We start from the raw sequence: 15,732 nt of genomic DNA, 5'->3' as shown, positions 1-15,732 counted from the left end.
CTTGGTTTCACTTGATTTTTGTTTTTTTTTTTTTTTTCCTCACCGAGTGCCCACATCTACTCTGGCAACTCTGTGGGAAACCGTGGCCTTTGCATGGACAGTGGGTTGGGAGTCAGCAGCCACCCCCAAATCAGCCCCTGCCCCAGGAGCAGAGCAGCTCCCTGGGCATCACTGCTGGGACCTAGTGGAGCTCATGCAAGGGGGGTAGGAGTCCTGCCCTTAAAGGTCACCATTTCCCATTGTCCCCAACTGCTGCCAGTGGGGGTGAGTTGGAGGCTGAGCCCCATCGGGTTTGCCTTCTCTCCAAAGTGCATCAAACAACCTCCTGCCAAGGGAAAAGGGTCTGGGGGTCTGCATGCTGCCGTGGTGGGGGACAGGGAGTGAGCACCCTGGTGGGGCAGGGTCTGTGGGGCTCCTGCCCCAACCCCTGGGTCATGCTGTCCCTCTCCCCTTTGTTCCTCAGCGACTTGACAGTGAAGCTCTGGAGTGGGAGGAGGTTGCCTGCGGGGTCAAACTAGGAACTGCAGAAAGACTGGAAGGCGTGGGGGCAGGGTGCAGGTCAGGGTGCCTCCCCCTGCTCTCAGGACTCAGTCATCTACAGAGCTCAGCCCAGGACAGGGGTTTCTTTGTGCCTGACCCAACGGGGTGGACAATGCTGCAAATCTGGTACTTTGAGCACTGTCAGCTCCTGGGAGGAAGCAGCTCTGTGGGGCACCAGCAGCTCCACCTCCTCTCCTGCTGAGGCTTCTCCATGGTTCTGCAGTGAACAGGAAATGTTTCATCTCTCTTCTCACCCATCCTGCTGTAAAGGACTTCTGGGGGTCAGAGATCCCTGACTCCTCCTGAGACACTCCTGCCACTGTGGGCTCTGCTCCTGGGCTGGTTCCTGCAGGAGTTTTTCTCCTCTCCACTCCACTCCACGAGGACATTTGGTGTCTGCTGGCCAGGACCACAACCCCGAGGCTGCTTCTCTGGAGCTTCTCTGCTACATCTCTGCTGTGGGGGCTACAGAAGGATTTCCTGGTACTCCCAGCCTTCCCTTATCCTCTGTGGACCTGTCCCCAGTGGCTTGAGCTGCTTTACCATGTCCCATCTCGTGGGGCACAGCAAGCCTGGGAGGATCTCCACTGGGCAACTTCCAGATCTGCTGCAGTTCCCTTTGGCATTCTCCAAACCCAGGCTGGAAACTCAACTGCCCCATGGCTCTGGGCTCTTCCCCACATGCCCAGCCTGCTCGCAGCCCTGCTCTGGACATTGTGACCCCCATCCATGGTTTGTGGTGGGTTTTCTGCAGTGAGTTAACCCCCTTGAGATGGAGAAATGAAGCAAGCATGGAGGTTACAGGACAAAAAAAGCCAAACTGGATTTGTCACCTGCACTGCTGTGGGTCTGTCTGTCCTTCCCTTGGGTCCAGCCTGGACTGGAGCTTGCTTAGGCTGGGCTGCTGGGCCAAGGATCCAGGGATGGAGAGGAGCCAGCAAGGCCCAGAGGAGCAGCCAGAGTCCTCTGTGGCAGGAGCAGAGGGGAGGGGGTTGCACACACGGATCTTGCACAAATCCCCTGATCCCCCCTGTGCTCCAAGGACAATCCTGCAGTGGATCATCTCGCACAATCTCATCTCCTTGAGGGGCTGGGGGCTCCACCCAGGAGTGTTTCCCCAAGGATGCACAATCTGCAGGCTCTTTGCTCTGTCTCTCCTGTTCAAGGGGGGCTGGTAAAGGCCCTGCTCTCACACTGGAGCTTCCCTCCATCTCTCCTATGGCCCACTGGACCATCCCCTGCTCTGTCCTGCCCTGGCCCACCCAGGGTTCTCATGGGATGCTGAGGAGACCCCAGGATGGGTGTTCTTGCCTCACCCGCTCTCCTTTCCCCTTTGCCACAGAAGAAGCAGCACTTGAACTCAAATTTAAGGATTTCTCCATGTGATCCCACCAGCACTGAACTGGGATCTCGGAGGCCAGGGGCTCCAGGACCTGCCCCATAAAGCACAGACCATTTCCCCTCTGCTCTCTCCAACCACAGTGACAGCTTGACCAGCCCCAGGTCACATCCCACCAGCCCTGTATCTGAGTATTCTGCTTGGAGTGAGGGGATTTCTCTGCATCATGAAAGACAGGAGCATCTTTATTGATTTGGTGGGGAAGGAGGGGGGTTGCCTTTTTTTTTTTTTTTTTTTTTTTTTTTTTTTTTTTTTTTTTTTTTTTGGGAAAATTCCATCCTGCTGGCTTGCCTTGTTGGAGGGTAAATGGTACATTTGTGTGTGTGTGTTTGTGTGTGAAACCCTGCCCAGCACAGCCCCTGTGGATGTGGCTGAGCCCTGCACAGCCAGGACTGATGTCTGTGTTGAGGAGAGGCACCCATCCATCCCTGAGTGACCTGTGGAGCTGAGGGTGCAGCCAAAAATGCACAGAGACTCCTCACAGTAGCCTGGGGGAGGTGTCTCCCCTCCAGGCCTGTCTTGGAGAGGTTTTCTGCACTCATTCCTCAGCTGGTTTATCCTTTGCTTGGCTGGAGGGGCTCTGTGTGTGTGTGTGTGTCTCTGGTAGAGTGTTTGGTGTGACCTGGTGTCATTTGTGACTCTCTGTCTGCTCTGAGATCTCCAGTGCCTGCCCTGGAGCCTTCATTGCTCCCTGCTGCTGTGAGTGAGGAGAGCTCTGGGGCTCCTTGGGTCAGACCTGCCTTGCCTTTTGCCACCAGTACCTTCCTGTGTGCAGGCCACAAGTGCCTGTTTAGTGTCCCAGGGCTGAGTGACCAGTCCTGGGTGATGCTGAGCCTCTCTTGCTGTGTCCAGCAGCGTGTTGAGGCTCTCACAGCCCCTGGAGGGAGGGAGCTGATGCTGGAGCATTGGTGTCCTGAGGCAGAGGGGGTTGAAGTGAAGGCTGTCCTGATTTAGGAATAGCATTCTCCAATTTAGTGCTCCCACTAAAACTCACTCCCCTATCCCCATCCCCAGCAGGGTGGAGAGAGGAATTGGAGGCACAAAAGATGATGATCACAGGAGATAAGAACAATTTGCTGGAAACAGCAGTGAGATAAAAACCAAACAGCAAAACAGCAACAATATTAATAACAAATACAAAAGAGAGAATGAGCCCATGGAGCCCATGGCTGACCACAGTCATGTTTTACTGCCCAGAACAGACCTCTGCAGAGGAGAAAAAATGGATTCTGCCCCTGTGTATCTCATCAGGGTATGCTGTGTGTAAAGCCTTATGCTCCTGTGGATCTGCTGAGCCAGCCTTGGATCCTCCCAGTCCAGCAGAGCCCAGTGCTGCTCTCCCCACCTGGCTGGAGGCAGAGCCCCTCTAGTGCTGGTCATGGTACTCACTGCTCACTCCTTGCAGACGTGAGCTGAAGGTGCATTCAGGAGGATCAGAAATGACAGACATTTAGCCTTTTTATTCTGTCCCCACTGGAAACTGGAGTGGCATTTATCCTTGGAAGAATTTCCTGCAGTTGTTGTTTTTTCCTCTCCACTCACACACCCACACTGCTGAGGCAGAGGGGGGTTTTCCATCCCACTCCTCTTGTCCTCTCCATGGTCAATGCAGGTAAAACCACAGGTTGCCTTGTGGTGTCTCCTCTCAGATTGTGTCTGTGCTGGTGTGACATGGGACATTTCCTCAGTCCACAGGTTGTGACCTGGGCCACAGTTGAGGCACAGGTTGGTAGGAAGGAAAAAAGATGATTTTCATCATCAGAATTGAGGAGGCACCTTTAACACTGTTCTCCTTGTGTTGGCACCAGTGCCAATGAGCCAGTGCTCTGTACAACCTCCTGCCACATGGATTGTGTGCACTGGGCCTCATCTGCATCTCCAGGGGACTGCTGGTTATTTGAATCCCCAGGGATTCCCTCTAACACAGCAAATTCCCTCAGGTTCTGGCCACCTTCTCCATGATGTTCCATCTGCTTGGGTGCACCACTCAGTCATCCTTGAGGAAATACCTTTATATCCAATATGGAATATCCAAAGGGAATTCAGAATTTCAAAAGCTGTTTTAACAGGTTTCAAGGGCAAAAAGTGGGTGAAAGACTGGGGAAAATAATTCTCCCCTGTTCCCCCCATGTGTTGTCATCATTGTTATGAATGGAGTCAAGGTACAGACAGAAGAGCAACACTCAAGTCATATCCCAAATGACTCTCACTGCCCTTGATGTTACCGTGTCATAAATTATATCTCACAGTAAATCAACAGAGCAATCCTGATCCCTCTCCCTGCTCTGAGAAAGAGCACTGTGATGGGAACAGAGAGAAAAAAAAAAGAAGCTGTTGTGGTTTAGGAATGGTGTTACCCAATTTAATATTCCCACTACAACTGTGCACTGCCACATGTGGTGGGATGGAGAGGAGAATTGAAGGCACAAAAGGTAAAAAAAAAAATAAAATAAAAATCACAGGTTGAGACAGGAACAAATTACTGGAAACAGCAGCGAGAGAAGAAAAATCAACAGCAATAATATTAATAACAAAAGTGTACAAAGGAGAGCAAATCATGTAAAATGCTCACTGCTGTGCACACCCTGATTGGAAGAGATCCCTTCCCTCTGCCCCAGCAATGACGTGAGGTGGTTTAGAAGAACCTCTGAGTTCTGGCCACATCCTCTCCTGGCTCCTGCAAAAATTAACTCTGTCCTGGCTGGAACTAGGACAGGGTGACTGTGATCCCATAGTTCTGTGTGTGTGTGTGTGTGTGTAGGTCTAGTACCTGTGTGAGTTGATGTTTCTCGTGCAAAAAAGCATTTTTTGGGTGTTGATCTGGTTTAGCTACCTCACGGTGCAAGCTGGGTGCTGTCATCATTGTGTTTCCTATTGGGGATGGGGACTTTGTGATGTAAGACTTTTATTTTTATTTTTATTTTTCTCTAAATTATTGTTACCGTTATGGTTTTGACACTTGAATTCGTCCTGGGGACAGGTGGCCTCACTCCCACCTTGCTGCATGTCTGAGCCAGCCCTGTGTTCTCCTCCTGGGCAGGGCAGCAGGGCTGGAGTCCCCTGCCCTGCCAACTCCCACCTTTGCACTGGGATCCCCCCAGTGCACTTGCAGCACTGAGATTTTGCTCCCATTTCCAGTAGAAATTCTTGCTCTGAGGATCTGTAGTGTTGATCTGTGGTTATTTGGTTGATTTGCAGCCTGGATGTGGAAGGGTGGAAAGAGAACTCTGAAAGGCCCAGCTCAGGCTGTGTTTCTTCCCCTGCTCTCACAGATATTCTCTGTGGATGTGGTGAAGTTCTCGACTGGGAAATGTCAGTGCAAAGCACATCTCTGGAACGGGCTGGTTCTAACCCCCACCTTCCAGAGCTGCTGCAGCTGCAGGGCAGCAGGGACTGGGTGCTGTAAAATCCTCTGCTCAAGCTGAGGATGGTCTGTGAGAAGCTGTTTCTGGTGTGTGATATTTGATTTTTTTTTCACTCCCCAAACCCGTAGTAGTGTCTAGATTCAGTGGAAGGCACTGAACACAAACAGGGGTAACCCTGGAATCCCCTGCCTGAGCCTGGGAGCTGCTCTGGCACAGGGAGCTCTGATCCACACGGTCAGTTTGGGGTGCAGGTCCTCCCAAACAGTAAAGCACAAAATCCCCCATGCAGGAGGGGTGACCCCTTGGCCCTGCAGAGCTCAGATGGGACCATGGGCTGAGAGGAGGAGGAGGGCTGGGATGAAGGCTCTTTGCCTGCCAGGGGCTGTGGGTGAGCTGTTCCATCCCTTTGCACTGTGCTGGTTGTTCCCTGGAGCTCAGGGGGCCCAGCTGCACAACTCAAGTCCCCTCTGGTGGTCTCAGAGCCCCTCCAGGGCAGGGACACTTTGGAGCTGCCTTTGTATCACACACCTCAATTTTCTGCACCTCGATTTGTGACCAGGGTGTGATCATACCTGCAGTCCTTCCTCAAGCTGCTGGGTTATGCTTTTTTCCCCTAATTTTTGCTCTGGGGGGTCTCCTCACCCCCAGCACACAGGGGCCACCTCCAGCCTATGCAGAGAATGCAGGGCTGCCCCAGAGCTGAGCTTTGCACAACAGGGGTGGACAAGAGCCTAAAAGCACTGGATCCCCAAACCACTGTGAGCCCTCCTGAGCAGTGTGTCCCCTCCCTGTCACCTGCAGCTCTAAATGACAGGATGGGCTGGCCAGCTGCAAAGAATGGGAGCTCTGGGGTCCCATCCTGTCCCCCCAGGTGTGTTGTTCCTCCCCACCACCTCTGAGCACAGCTGCTTTGGGGGTCTCAATTGCTGCCTCCTCTCTTGGTGCTGCAAAACCAGTGCCTGCTCCCCACGGTGCTCTCCCAGTGCCCCACTCCAGTCCTTCCCCTGCCCACACTGCAGAGTCCAGGTATGATCCCTGCCCAGCATAGGGTTCCAACTTGCTTTCCACAGGCTCCCTGGAGCCTCCCTGTCTCCTGCAGGCTGCATGTCCTGTCCTGAGCCCCCCTCACCCTTCTGGGAAGGGATGAGGACCCCTAGACCCCTCCCCAGGTGCTGTAACTGGGACAGAGGCCAGCACAGACCCAACTCCCAAAAAAGCACATCCCTGCACCTTCCTCCTGCCCCAAGGCTTGTCCTTTCATCCATCACAGCTCCACCAATTGCTCCTCCTGGCCTGAGACCCCCCAGGTCCAGCCCCACTCCAGGCTGGGGCAGCACTGTGTCCCCCTGCTCCATCATCACTCCTTTCTGCACAAGGAGCACAATTAGCAGATGCCTTTTCACACTGGGAGCTGTTTCCAGAGGCTTTCAGCTGCTCTGAAGGCTGCTGTTTGTCTCCCTGGAGGGGTTTGTGCAGCCCGGTCTGGGTTTGTCAGAGCACGAGGTGTGTGTGTGTGTTTTATACCTTTGGTGTGTTCCTGTAAATAGTGTAAGTTATTGTGGTCTCCTGCTGTACGTTTTTTTTCCAATGGCCGTGTTTGTTTCTTGCCCTTTTTTTTTGTCTTTGCAAATAAAATGTTCTTGACATGAAGGGATGGAGCACAGAGGTGGTTTTGGGGAGGGGAAGGGCACAGCAAGGAAATTCCCATCCCCTCCTGTGCCTGGTCCAGGGGCTGGGGGAGAGATGGGGAGGGGGGACTGTGGAAAGTGTCCCTCTTTGTGACAGGGGATTATTAGATGTGGTGGCCCTTAAAGGTCCCTTACACCCCAAACCATTCTGTGATTCTACAATCTCGTTGGTTGGGCAAGAGGAAACAGGCTCAAGTTGTTCCAGGGGAGGTTCAGGTTGGATATTGGGGGAAATTTATGCTCCAAAAGGGTGGTCAGGCCTTGGCACAGACTGTCCAAGGCAGTGCTGGAGTCACCATCCCTGGAAGTGTTCAAAAGTGTTCAAAAGACAGGTGGGTTTGGCACTTGGGGACATGATGAACGTGGCAGTGCTGGGGGAGTTGTTGGACTTGATGATCTTAGAGGGTTTTTCCAAATGAACATTTCCACGATTCCAAGGTGACCTGGACCCCTGTAGGCAGACAGAACTGACGTTAGTGGGGGAAGATTGAAGGGTTGAGGTGGTGGAAACCTGGCCTGAGTCCGGCGGGGCTGCCCCTGTCCTGGGGAGGAGGAGGGAAGGGAAGGGAAGGGAAGGGAAGGGAAGGGAAGGGAAGGGAAGGGAAGGGAAGGGAAGGGAAGGGAAGGGAAGGGAAGGGAAGGGAAGGGAAGGGAAGGGAAGGGAAGGGAAGGGAAGGGAAGGGAAGGGAAGGGAAGGGAAGGGAAGGGAAGGGAAGGGAAGGGAAGGGAAGGGAAGGGAAGGGAAGGGAAGGGAAGGGAAGGGAAGGGAAGGTGCAGTGGCGCGGGGCCGCCAGCAGGGGGCAGCGCTGGCTGCGCCACCGCAGTGCCCGGAGCCGGGGAGGGGACACGGGACGGGGGGTCCCCCGGGGATAAAGGGAGATGCTGGGGTGCAGTGCAGGGTCCCCCGGGGGTCGAGAGGAGATGTTGGGGGGTGCAGGGTCCAGCCAATGGGAGATTTTGGGGGAGGTGGGGCCCGGCAGGGGTTTTGCCAGTGTGGGTTATTGAGGTGGGGGATGTCTCACACGGTGTCAGGTTGGTGCCTGCTGAGCCCCCCGAGGTGAGCGATGCTGGACCCCAAAGCAGACAGCCTCCTGCAGGGTGGGGAGGGAGACAGCGACCTGGAACCCCCCAGGGCCGGGCTCAGCTCCTGCAGCTTCTATTTTCTCTTTTGCAGCCAGGCAGCACCAGTAGGACTGATCAGAACCTCAGGATGTGCCCACACAGACCCCCAAACATGGTCCCTGCCACACACCCCCTGCCCTGAGACCCTGGGGCTGCAGCCTGGGATCCAAAAACACCTGTAGTGCTGCTCCTGGGCCAGCTCTGAGGTGTCTCTATGCCCTGCCATCATCCCCAGCCTGTGACATCGCTGTCACCTTGGCCTGAGCCTCCTACCAACACCCACCATGGTGCTGCCAGGGCAAATGGGTTACAAATGTGGGGGTCTCATGGGCCCAGCTCCCCCTGGCAGGGCTGGTGGCATCACAGCATCTACTCCCACCTGCTGCCTCAGCCATTTGTGGCACCACACCCATTTTTCTTGCCAGTCTTGCACCCTGAATGCCTAAAGGTGCACCGGGCTGGCAGTGAGGGGACAGCAGGGACACAGCCCTGGGAGCCACCAGCCCTGGTGATGAGATGCTGGCAGCCCTGTGCCACCCATCCTCAGGCTGGAGGAGTTGTTGTTCTGAGCCCATCAGGGCTGTGGCTGCTTCATGGGCACCATTCTGCCCCTTGCTGTGCCCCGTGGCTTTAGGGACACCTGAGGAGAGGTTCATGCCCTCCCGAGCTCCCTCCTTCAGCATCTCTGGGGAGTGTTGCCCATGGTGACCTCCTCAGGGCTCAGGCTGTGACACATCAATGGATAAAGGGCAGGAAGGATATTCCTGCAGGCAGGAAAGCTGGAGGGGACCTGCAGGGGCTTGGGGAGGATAGCTGAGATCCACTGGCCTCCTGATAGCCACACCCAGGGGGAAGGAAGGGGCAGGCTGAGGCAGAGGAAGACCTGGAGGGCTCCTGTTACTCCAAGCACACACCAGAGGCTGAGGGTGTCACCCACTGGGTGCCCCTCTCTCATTTCCTGGGTGCAGGGAGTGCCTGTGGTGCCTCCCTGAGGTCAGTGAGCTCAGGGGGTGCCCAGGGTGGTCTGTGCCACCAGATCCCCTGTCATGGGTAGAGCTGTGGGTGGGCTGCACATTGGCTGGGGCAGAAAACTCCCAAATGCCACATGGGCCACCTCATCACCCCCTGGCTGGTGGCCCAGGGGATGGAGCAATGCTGGCACCTCCCACCCTGCTCCAGGGACACCTGCAGGGTGGTGGTGAGTGGAAAAACCTTCCCCAGGGGCAGCTTTCCAACCACACACCCTGGCAGGACAGTGGGCAGGCAGGTCCCCAGGCACAGGGAGCTCCATCCCTGGCTGGATGCAGGGTCAGGCTCTGTGGCTGCTCTCCCTGGTGTGGCAGGGATGGAGGGGCTGCTCCCTGGCGTGGGGATGTCCCTGGGGGATTCTGTGTCCAGGAAACAGAAGGGCCTGGCAGCACCCAGCACTGGTGACTGTGCTGTGGAGGAATGAAGTTGGGGTAGGTGATCTACCTGGTGGGACCTGGTGTGTCCTGGGGGGACCTGGTGTCTCCTGGTGGGACCTGGTGTGTCCTGGGGGGACCTGGTGCCTCCTGGTTGGGACCAGGTGTGTCCTGGTGGGACCAGGTGTGTCCTGGTGGGATGTGGTGTCTCCTGGTGGGACCAGGTGTGTCCTGGCTGCCCCTGGGCCTGGGGGATGTGACACAGGGGACAGGGAACGAGCCACCCTGTTCTTGCTGGTCCAACCAAGGCTGGAATATCCATGTTTGCACCAATCTGTCACCACAGTGTCACAGGAGATGGTTTGGTGCCAGGTTTGGAGTGATAAGGACCCTGAAGTGACAAGGGGGCAGTTGTGTGATGCCAGGGTCTGCTCTGCCCCAGGATTGCATGTGGCAGTGATATGGCTGGCCTGGCAAAGAACCAGAACAGGCAAAGGGGTGCCCCAGCTTTGGCCTGGGGCTCCCCTGCCAGCAAAAGGCTAAACCCATCAGGAATAAACCTCAAAAGAGCCCCAGGTACCCCAGCCCAAGGCCAGAGGGGCAAGAGCCACCAGAGGTACTTCCCCAAATGCATCCCACAGCCCTGCCTTGTCCCTTGGCACATATCCCTGGTGACTGTGCTGGTGCCAGGCGTGGTGACACGGCAGGGCAGGGGCTGTCACAGCTCTGCAGCCTGTCCCAGACCTCCCCCAGGCAAAGAGGGACCCGTCCTGACAGACAGAGCAGCAATTCTCAGGCACTTGCCTGGTCTCTGCTCTACCCCCACAAAGACCACTTGTGCCCATCTGAGCCCTGTGCCCACCTGTGCCCTGTCCCCACCTGTGCCGTCCCCACCTGAACCTTGTCCCCACCTGTGCCCTGTCCCCACCTGAACCCTGTCCCCATTTGCCCAGTTTGGTCACTGAGCCTCTCTCCCTGCTCTGGGAAATCCCAGCCTGTGCTGTCCAAGCCTTTGCTCCAGGCATGGCCAGGACACCCAGTGATGCCCCAGGGCTGGGCTGCCCACCTGGCCAGGTGAGTACCTGGGGCAATGCCCTGTCTCTGTGGCCACAGCTAAGGCTCTACAAGCCCCAAGGCCCAGCCTGAACCCCACGGGTGTTTTCTGACCACAGGAGCTGATTGAACCTGCTGCTTTGTGAGCAAACAAACACGAGCCTGGCAAAGAGAACAACCCGTGAAGGCGGTGTGGGTGAAACTCTGGGCACCGGTGGGGCACGGGCTCTGACAATGATTAAACTGGCCAACCCAGATTTCCCGGCAAGGCAGCGCAGGGCTGGGACCCGGTGGTTCATATTATGCAAATCACCTGGATCTGGGAGCATGAACGTTTGGGGCTGGAATTCCCCTCGGGCTGCCAGATTATTACGCCGCCCAAGCTATAAAAGCAGAGACACGGGCAGGGCTTGCCCATCGGCACAGCAGCCTCGCAGGGCCCATGAGCAGTGGCTAGTGGCCAGCCTGGGCTCAGCCTCTCTGGATTACCCACCACTCCTGGAGTTGTCACCGCAGAAGGTACCAAAGCTTTTTTTTTTTTTTTTTTTTTTTTTTTTTGCTGAGGCCAGGACACTTTTTTTTTTATTATTTTTTGTGCCTTCGCTCTCACCGGGGGATGCGCTTTGGCTTTTCCTCGCTCCACCATTGCTCTCCCAGCCCTGTTTGGGGGGACAGCGGCTCCGTTTGGCTTTTTGTGAGGGGCTTGGCAGGGGTTTGGTCCCCTCTGGCTGCCAGTGATCGGGATGTGGTTTTTTTTGCGACCGCTTGAGAGGACTGGAGTTGTGCCATGGGGTCAGGAGTGGCCCAGATCTCCAACCAAGGAGGGGCTGAGTGTCACTGTTCTCCACCTTTTTGCTGTCACCTCTGGCTGGCTGGAGGCAGGGTGAGGCCAGGCTGTTGGGGACAAGGCTCCTCATGAGCAGGGTGACGCCACGTCCCCAGTTTGCTCCAGCTCAGCCTTCCCTCTCTGCTGGCCCCTGAGGAGCTGGTGAGTCAGGCCCAGCCCCAACCAGCAGGTGCTGGGTGCATATTTCTGCAGAAGTGACCTGAGAGGTGACGATGGGTGGAGGGAGGGACGGCCTGACCCCACCCAGCCTGGCTCAGGGGTGCTGTGGGTGCTGCTGGCCTGGGTCCCTCTGCCTCCTCCACCGGGGCTCACTGTCATCTCTCGGCACAGAGCTCCATGGCAGGATCTTGTGAGATCAGCAACATCTTCTCCAACTACATCAGCGCCATGTACCAGCCGGACGAGGGGCAGCCGACCCTGGACATGCTGGGGCACCTTGGGGATGACAACAACCTGGGGCTGAGCCTCCCTGCCAGCCAGCCCCCAGCACAGAGCACAGGTAGGGCCAGGGGAGTGGCACTGATGGCACTGGGGCAGTTGTGGGGCAGTGCCACTGTCTGGGAAGAGCACCTGTCCCATTTGGGGCAGGTCAGCGGATTCCACCGTGCCTCAGTTTCCCCAGGGGAAGGCCAAAAGGCTGTGGGAGGACACCCTGGGTGGCAGCCTGGCTGCTGGGAGCACAGGAGATGGGGGAATCATTGTCCTCCTCCCACAGCACAGGGGACAGGCTGCCAGGGCTCACCAGGAGCAGTTTAGAAGTGATGATGGGGGACCATCATGTGGTGGTGCTCAGGGAGGCATGAGAAACCCACCAGCAGAGCAGCACAAATAGGACAAATGGCACCAAAACCAGCAATGTGGGGAGTGTGGGGTCATTGCTGTCTTCAGGGCACTAAGGACACTTTTAGTCCCGTAGCTCTTCAAATGCTGCGTCCTGCAGGATCACCACAGGACCAGACTGGGTGTGCAGTGGTCACCAGGCACATGGTGCTGGCACAGCCCTGAGCCCTGCCCTGAGCCCTGCTCTCCATCCCTTGCAGACAAACCCGAGTGGTTCAGCGAGCTCCCCTACTTCTGGACCAAGGTGCAGGTGCTGGAGTGGATCAGCTACCACGTGGAGAAGAACAAGTACGACGCCAGCTCCATCGACTTCTCCTGCTGCAACATGGACGGGCACACGCTGTGCCACTGCAGCAGGGACCAGATGCGCCTCATCTTTGGGCCCCTGGGGGATGAGCTCTACGACCGCCTGCATGAGATCAGTGAGTGGAACAAAGGAGTGTAACTCCTTCACCTGCAGGCCTGGCAGCTTGAGGAATGAGTTTGAGAGTCCTCCACTAGTTCAGGATCTCCTGCTTTCAGGGTGCAGGGAGGGTGTGGGGGGCACAGAGCAGAGTCCAAGCATGGCTGGGTTCAGCTCCCATATGGATTATTCCCCTGCATATGGAACAGGCATTCTAATCCCAGTCCTTCACCTCTGTAGCCTCTGATGAGCTGAACTGGATCATTGATTTGCTGGAAAAAGAGGATGCGACTTCCCAGACCTTCCTGAACACCGGCCACCTGGGTAAGAGAGAGGGGCCCTGGCCAAGCCTTTTCCCCAGGGATCACAGACTGATGGCAGCAAATCTAACCCCTTCTTCCCTCCTCTGCCCCTTCCAGAGCTGGGAAATTCCTGTGCCAAGGACTCCCTGGAGGACTTAAAGCCCACAAACCCTTTCACAGATTTCACCTTGCCGGGTGCCATGTCCCCAGGCAGCTCCGATGTCTCAGGTCAGTGTTTTGGCAAGGATGGGTTTGGGTCTTGTCCGGTAGGGGAAGGAGTGGAAATGAGGGGGAAAAGCCTCCAGATGCTCAGTGGTCTGAGCCCTGATCTTTTGCCTCTCAGGGCCTGTGATGTCCCACAGCCCCAACTCTCAGGACTCCGGTGGAAGTGACCTCGACCTCGACCCTGCAGAATCAAAGCTCTTCCCTGATGGTGAGTTGGTGGCTTCCAGACAGGAGCTGGGAGGGGAGGGTTCTGCACTTCCAACCTGGCAGTGATTTAGGGACAACACCTGAACACCCACCCTCACACTGAGAAGGAGGATTTCCCTGAGTGCTCTGCTTGCTTGTCTCCACTGAGCAGAGTGATGGGCAGGGATAGCTGGGCAGTGGGTGATCCTGGTGGGAAGGCAGATGGGTGAACACTGCAGCCAGGAATCCTGGGCACAGAAATCAGTGTTTGGTATTGATCCCAGCTGGTGACAATACTGGGAACAGCAGGAATGCAAGGAAGCAGTAGAGTCTGGGGAAAGAGCAGCAGGTTGCCCTAAGCATAATGTCAGGGATGAGGGTGGAATGGGGCCAGAGGGAATGGGGTCACCTTGCTTTCAGGGGATATTTCCCTGCTACCAGGGCCTGAAAAGGCTTCTGTTCCCCAGGAGAACAGGGAGGGGGCTGCAGCTCCCAGCATGTGCTGCCCAGCCTGACTTGTGCCCCTTTTCTGTGTGCACAGAGCACTTTCCAGGCAGCAAAAAAGGCGACAGCAAACACGGCAAGCGGAAACGGGGACGGCCCCGAAAACTCAGCAAGGAGAGCAGAGACTGCCTGGAGAACCGCAAGAGCAAACACTGTAAGTGGTGAATCCTTCAGCCCTGCACTGCCTCATGATGGGAGGAAGGGCCTTGGCATGGGGGAATTGGGGTTATCCAAAGGTTCAAACTTCCCTCCTAAAGGAGCTCCATCTCCTCTTTCAGCCCCAAGAGGAACCCACCTGTGGGAGTTCATCCGGGACATCCTGATCCACCCCGAGCTGAACGAGGGGCTGATGAAGTGGGAGGACAGGCGGGAGGGGGTCTTCAAATTCCTGCGTTCAGAGGCAGTGGCTCAGCTCTGGGGCCAGAAAAAGAAAAACAGCAGCATGACCTACGAGAAGCTGAGCAGAGCCATGAGGTGAGTGCCTTACCCTGTCCTGGGGAGGGAGACCTGCCCTGCAGCAGCTCCTCAGTGTGTGTGGCTACACCCAGAGCCCTGACCCCACCTCTGTCCCCCACAGATATTACTACAAACGAGAGATCCTGGAGAGAGTCGATGGAAGACGACTGGTGTACAAGTTTGGGAAGAACTCCAGCGGCTGGAAAGAAGAGGAGGTGCTCAACAGGAACAAGGAGCTGTAGAGTCCTGGATGAGCCATGGTCTGACAGGCCCCTCAGGGCCAGCCCTGTGCTGGGCTTCTGGACAGGAAACTTTGCCTGCAGCTGTGTCTGGAAGCTGCTGCCCCATGCAGCCTGTGGAATCCTGACCCTGGCATGGGCATGTGCGGGTGATTTCCAGCACTGAGGTGTTCAGAGCCAATATTTTGGCTCCAAGTAGGTTATTGCAAACTGTGACTTCCCTCGCTGGATTCCAGTTGGAGCCGTAGGAACTGTGGTTGTTTCGAAGCCTGGAGAGATGCAAAAGGGAAGAGAAGTTCCAAGCCCCACTGTGAGAGCCCAGAGGGTCTCCTGCTGTCACCCACCTCCTGCCTGGGCAGAGGAGCAGCACATCTGTGTCACCTGTGACTGAGCAGAGCTTTGTCCCAGCTGGGGGCTCTTCCCTCTCACTGCTTGCACCGTGCTGAAGTTGGTCCTGTTCATCTGGCTTGGGTGAGAACCCCCTTTGTGTAGCAGCTTCTCAGTGTGGCACCTGCTGAGAGAAGATGGGAACACTGTGGAGCTTCACCCGGCCCCAGAAAAGCCCTGAGTGAGAAGAGGACGTGGAACAGCAGGGCCATGCTGCATTTCCAGCCTGATCTCTTGTCTAGAGACAGGCCTTTTCCCCAAAAGTAGCTTCTAATTTATGTAAGAAGACCCAAAAAAAAAAAAAAAAAAAAAGCACAGAGTGAATGTACAGATATATTTTTTCATGAGCAAGATGTTCCTGTGTGAGAGTGTGTGCTGTGGGGCACACACAGGTGTGTGGTGGCAGGTGGTGATGCTCAGCTGGACTGAAGTGATGTCACAGGGCACAGACTGGTGCTGTGCCAGCCACAGAAGGGGGGACGCCAACCCAGCCAGGCACCCACCAGGTGCATGTGGTTTCCTCCCCTCTCAAGTGGAAATATAAGATGAATAAATTGTTGGTTTGTTGGGGTTTTGTACCTATCTGTCATTTTTCTTGTTTTTCTTAAAACACACGGTGAGGACCAGGCTGGTGTCACTTGGGATGTCCCGTGGCATGAACCTCATCTGCCACCATTTCCTGCCTGGTCATCCTGGCATAGCCACAGGCTCTTCCTCAGGGTGAGGTGGGCTCAAAGCCACCCATGGAGGGGCATCTTACGATCCCAAACTTT

The 15,732-nt window shown here is 56.0% G+C and overlaps 2 protein-coding genes across 3 annotated transcripts in view; both read left to right on the top strand.

Moving 5' to 3' along the window:
- Positions 1–7,071, top strand: part of KIF21B (kinesin family member 21B) — a gene marked incomplete at its 5' end in the record, with an annotated part of 41,310 nt that extends 34,239 nt beyond the window's left edge. For both annotated transcript variants that reach the window (XM_083878547.1, XM_083878546.1), the window contains one exon: positions 464–7,071. In XM_083878547.1, coding sequence (XP_083734673.1) covers positions 464–518 — 55 coding nt within the window. In that variant the 3' untranslated portion in view covers positions 519–7,071. The remainder of the gene's footprint in view (positions 1–463) is intronic.
- Positions 7,072–10,983: 3,912 nt separating this feature from the next.
- On the top strand, positions 10,984–15,523 carry ELF3 (E74 like ETS transcription factor 3). The gene is made up of 9 exons (XM_083878628.1): positions 10,984–11,089; positions 11,748–11,916; positions 12,458–12,679; positions 12,901–12,984; positions 13,080–13,190; positions 13,306–13,395; positions 13,915–14,031; positions 14,156–14,351; positions 14,455–15,523. The coding sequence occupies exons 2-9, from the start codon at positions 11,754–11,756 to the stop codon at positions 14,573–14,575; spliced, it is 1,104 nt and encodes a 367-aa protein (XP_083734754.1). The 5' UTR covers positions 10,984–11,089; positions 11,748–11,753; the 3' UTR covers positions 14,576–15,523.
- Positions 15,524–15,732: the final 209 nt, after the last annotated feature.

The sequence above is a fragment of the Zosterops lateralis genome (genome assembly GCF_965231275.1).
Source record: "Zosterops lateralis genome assembly, chromosome: 26".
In the NCBI taxonomy this organism is placed as follows: Eukaryota; Metazoa; Chordata; class Aves; order Passeriformes; family Zosteropidae; genus Zosterops; species Zosterops lateralis.
Note: the sequence above shows the minus strand (reverse complement) of the source record. Positions and strands in the feature narration are given on the sequence as shown.